The sequence below is a fragment of the Erigeron canadensis genome, chromosome 6, assembly GCF_010389155.1.
Source record: "Erigeron canadensis isolate Cc75 chromosome 6, C_canadensis_v1, whole genome shotgun sequence".
In the NCBI taxonomy this organism is placed as follows: domain Eukaryota; kingdom Viridiplantae; phylum Streptophyta; class Magnoliopsida; order Asterales; family Asteraceae; genus Erigeron; species Erigeron canadensis.
In genome coordinates this window covers 35,585,094-35,590,247 of record NC_057766.1, presented here as the reverse complement: position 1 = coordinate 35,590,247, position 5,154 = coordinate 35,585,094, and the positions used below count along the sequence as shown (strand labels likewise).

Genomic DNA, 5,154 nt, shown 5'->3' with positions numbered 1-5,154 from the left:
CGAGTCTTTATGTCACAATATGAAATTGTGGTTCTTCCTTCGGTCCATGCTTATTTGCAAAATGAAAAATATCAATATGTTTTTGACAAAAAGTATGCTAGTTAAAGAATCAAGAAAAAAAATCTGTGTGGTATGAGACATTACATAAACGATATGATCGATCACATGCCTTGAGTATCCTACCAATTAGTGTCATTTTAATTAGGTAACTTAATGCTAAAATTAATTTTAAAATATTAATTATTAATTGAGGAATACTATCCATAAATAGAGAAGACTAAATCATTGCCTTGGGGACAAATCGACAATTTTTAAAAAATCCCATTTTTATAACTTGATAAACTATGTAGCTTAAAACAAGCCGAGAATGTATTCAATTCTGTTATAAAGGACAAAATGCTTGAGAATGTATTCAATTCTGTTAATTACTCCACCAAGCCACGATAATAAAAGTTTCAATCAGACCACGCCATGAAGATGTAGTAGTCATCGAATCAATATTTTGCCAATGAAAATTTTGGTTGAACTGGTGGAACAAATTTGGCTTTGTGCTATGTCAATAACTATGGGGTGACAAGTTCATTGATCACCATGGTTGTATAACTGTATAACGAGCGTCATGATTATAGATATTTGATGATAATATTTACATACATTGTGGTTTAGGACAAAACGCAACTAAAATGATGGTTTAGGAGGAATTTACAACTTCCTTTTCAACTAATTAAATATGCATGGTTTAAAATTGATTGATTTTAGTTCCTTGGTATAGATGCATTGTAACAGGTCCTAGTGGAGTAGTGTCGAGTATGATATCAAGTGAGAAGAACAGAATTGCAAAGCAAAGTATACAAGAATCAAAATAGCAAAGAATATAAAACTTAAAATCCTTTATTGAGTCTCTTTCATAATAGTTGGCACAAGATTTTTTTTCCAACATTCAGTCTGTATGCGACATCAGGGAAATCCCACGGTATAATGGTGATTTTTGCACGTACCCTAGACAACGAGATGTTGACAATGGGCCGTTACAAGTATTCGGAGGAAAAAACCCCAGGACTTGTCATCCCTAAGGATCGAACTCAAAACCTTGGGTAAAATCTGGCATGTCTCTGACCAGTTGGCACAAGATCAATGGACAAATGTTTACCGATAACAAATCAAAACTATTTATCGTATAATATAATAAAAATAATTGCTCATGTAGTTGTATGTTAGCCAAGTTGTTATATTAAATTGTCAAACCTATTTAAGATCAAATTTTCAACAAGAAAAAATATTGGGTGTATATTTCCGTTTTATTTCCTCATATACTTTGAAACTTTAATCCAGACTCGAATATATGTGATATATAATGGATTTTTTTGATTTACATAAGTATACAACTCAACCAGATATTTTATGGTCAGTTTTAAAAATTCTTAATTTTCATTATCTTTATAGTTTGACAGTTAATATTTCAAGTGAATCCATGTGTTTTATTGGTTAACTCTAGATTTGTATCTGCATTTATATAAAAAAATAGTTGTAATTTTAATATAAGTTTGCCTTAAAAAATAAAATAAAATTTGTTGTAAATTTGTAATCATGAAATGAAAGTAGCCAAAACATATACGTGTAAAATATTCCGTATATCATTATCATGATTCATGATGATAAAGATAACATAACAATACTAGAAGGACCAATAGTGTAAGTATATATAGCAACACAGATATTTTCACTTTCAGTCCTTTTTTCTCTTGCAACTAGTTTATCTCATCTGTCTCTCTTTATTTCTTTCTTTCTATTTTCTCACACACACAGTTATTTGACACACAAACAAGATGTTTGTATGTTCACGGTTCTTCCATTCGCCGGCGCCGGCGCCGTGATTACCCAGATCCCAAAATTCAATAATCTCCGGCGACTCTGAAATAAAAAACGGTTTCACGGTGAGATCTCAATAATTTCAACATGGGCTTTATCATTTCAGTCTTTTTCATTCATAAAGTTATGAAATTGATTGTAAAGTTTTGATCTTTTTGATGATTTTTGATCAATTTAGGTGTTTTGATGTCTGGTATAATTTGATGGGCATATTATGAATAAGAATAATTTGAATAAATTAAATAAATAAATAAATTGTTGTGGGGGGTATACAGATATATTATATTACAAGAAAGATGTTAAAGATAAATAATTCTTTCTCAGAATATTTGTTTGAGGAAGAAAATAATGAGGTTGGAATAAAAATAATGAAGAAAAATGGAGAGCAATATGATTCTCTTGTTCCTGGGATGTATGATGATGTTGCCTTAATATGTCTAGCTTGGGTATGTAGATTTGATTACGCCGCTTTATCGTCTTTAAATAAGCGCTTTAATTCGCTTATGAAAAGCGGATATTTATACGAATTAAGGAAACAGTTAGGGATAGTTGAGCATTGGGTGTATATGGTCTCTGATCCTAGAGGGTGGGAGGGGTTTGATCCAATTAGTAAGAATTGGATGAGACTGCCGAAAATCCCTTGTGACGAGTGTTTTAATCATGCGGATAAAGAATCTTTAGCTGTGGGAAGTGAGTTGTTGGTTTTCGGGCGTGAGCTTTTTGATTTTGCTATATGGAAGTATAGTTTGGTTCGTCGGCATTGGGTGAAATGCCAAGGAATGAATCACTCTCGTTGTTTGTTTGGCTCCGGGACTCTTGGATCCATTGCTATTGTTGCAGGAGGAAGTGATCATAATGGGAATATCTTGAAGTCTGCTGAATTGTATGATTCTGTAACTGGGGAATGGGAAATGTTGCCAAATATGCATTCGCCTCGTAGATTATGTTCTGGTTTTTTCATGGATGGAAAGTTTTATGTGATAGGAGGGATGACAAGTCCCAATGATTCATTAACTTGTGGTGAGGAGTTTGATCTTAAAACTAAAAAATGGAGGAAAATAGAAGGGATGTACCCTAATGTAAACCGGGCTGCACAAGCACCTCCTCTTGTTGCAGTTGTTAGTGATGAGTTATATGCAGTCGAGTATTCGAGCAATATGGTTAAGAAATATGACAAAGTTAAGAACTTGTGGGAGGTTTTGGGCCGACTACCTGTTCGGGCTGATTCATCAAACGGTTGGGGCTTGGCCTTCAAGGCTTGTGGGGAACGGCTTCTAGTAGTCGGTGGTCAAAGGGGTCCAGAAGGTGAATCTATTGTTCTCAATTCTTGGAGTCCAAAATCAGGGGTCAAAGATGGGATCTTGGATTGGAAAATTCTTGGTGTTAAAGAACATTCTGGAGTGTTTGTTTACAATTGTGCTGTGATGGGTTGCTGAGTTCCTGACCATAGGTAAAACTAAACTTTCTTTTCAGAGATAACTATGTCAATTCCACCATTATTTTTTTTTTTCTTCTTCTAAACATTGTTGTAAGTCAAGTTCAGTACTTTCATAATCTGCAGCCTGTTTGGTCACAAGGGTGCATTTTTTTCTTTCTTTTTTTCATATCTTTTGTGTGCTTTATTTGTTCCTTAGCAGCCTACTTCCCGTGGCAATAAACTGCAAAAATTAATAATCAAAGTTCAAGTTAACTGTTTTGTTGTTTTTGTCCAATTTCAATACAAGTTATTACAATTCCTTATTAAGTTTCCAGATGAGTTAGTATGTGTGACTATAGTTCAAATGTGTGGTTTTTGGAGATGAATGTATATACCTAAATATAGATATAGATTACATTGTATGGGATTGGATCCTCTGTATTTGCTGTTGCAATAACCAGTTAAAAGTTAGTGACTAGGCCTTTGGGTGTAAAGTCTAGAATATGGTGAGTGGTGGGGGATGATATTTTTTGAGGAGATAATAGCCAATGAAAAACGGGCAATCATAATGACTCAGACAAAATATGGTTAGATTGTCATTTCATGTCAGTTTAACATGTTTTTTGGTAAATGCTATACAGAAAAGTTGTCAAAATTGTTGTGTTTGGGTTAAAGGATAACGGGTTTGTGGGTTAGAATCATCCAATTCAAAAACAACCCGTACAACAATTTTGTCGATATTTTTGACCAAAATATTAACACGTATGCCAAATTGGTTAGATTTCAAATTTACAAGCACTTGTGAGCAATTTTACATAATAAGGCTACTAGGAGTGGGAGGATAAAGGGGGCTCCCCACATAGGGCGACTTGTGACACGTGGCGTGGTGTGTGTTTCAAGTCAAGTCCGAGACGAGACTCCCAATCCCTATTTCGCGAAACGAAATAAGAACATCCCACTCTGAATAGCCTAAGATAACAAATATAGTTGTGAAAATAGACAAGTGCATGAAAAGAGTTAGACTTATCTCATTTTGATATTGTACGTTTTAATATTGAATGTACATGTACGTAAACTCTTACAAGCTGTAAACTGATAGATGTGTCAATGATTTTGCACACGTATCCAATTATGTAACAATGTGCACATCAGTACATATAATGACAACGAATTGAAAAGGTTTGATGTTTAAAGGCATAATCTTTAAGAAAAGATAATGATAAATCAAAGTAATTGATGTGCCTAAAGATATGTCTAATAGTAAGATAATGACATGTGAAAAAAATAAGGGAGTAAGACAGATTTAACACATTTTCTCGCACTTATCCGTTGTGACTTGTGAAAATATGTATAGTTAATAGTCTCGTTATTTTTATCTTGACACTAGTGACTTTGTGAAGGGATCAACCCTCCTTGTGTAACCTTTTTTAATTTTTAATTTATATCTTAAAGCTTATTACATTCAAAAACTCGTTTATAGCACTGACGCATTTAATCTCAGTTTTTAACTGTCTTGTGTTGGTGGATCGAATATCGACTTGTGAGTTCCTAAGCCTTACCAGTTACCATATAGAATTTGAAGCACTTGCGAATGTGATGGTTTTTTCAAGATATTATTGCATATTTTTATTTTTTTATCTTATTTTGCAAGATTTTAGTAATTTTATTTTATTATACATACATTTTTTTTTTTGACAATGTTAAAGATTTCAAAGAACCATTTTAGACATGTCTAAGCTTACAATATAAAGGGTTATTCAATGATTATGAATTCCAACAATGATTTAACTGGGCACAATTTCTCTCCAAATTAGGTAATACACGTGCTTACCATGTGGGTTTATTCAGGTGTATCTACAATAAAACAT

The 5,154-nt window shown here is 33.3% G+C and overlaps 1 protein-coding gene across 1 annotated transcript; it reads left to right on the top strand.

The window, feature by feature from the left end:
- Window positions 1-1,769: 1,769 nt before the first annotated feature.
- On the top strand, window positions 1,770-3,565 carry LOC122603123 (F-box/kelch-repeat protein At5g60570-like). Its single transcript, XM_043775743.1, has one exon. The coding sequence runs from the start codon at window positions 2,166-2,168 to the stop codon at window positions 3,303-3,305; it is 1,140 nt and encodes a 379-aa protein (XP_043631678.1). The 5' UTR covers window positions 1,770-2,165; the 3' UTR covers window positions 3,306-3,565.
- Window positions 3,566-5,154: the final 1,589 nt, after the last annotated feature.

Coding starts and splice junctions, on each gene's coding strand:
- LOC122603123 (XM_043775743.1), top strand. CDS start 2,166: ATGTTAAAGATAAATAATTCTTTCTCAGAATATTTGTTTGAGGAAGAA.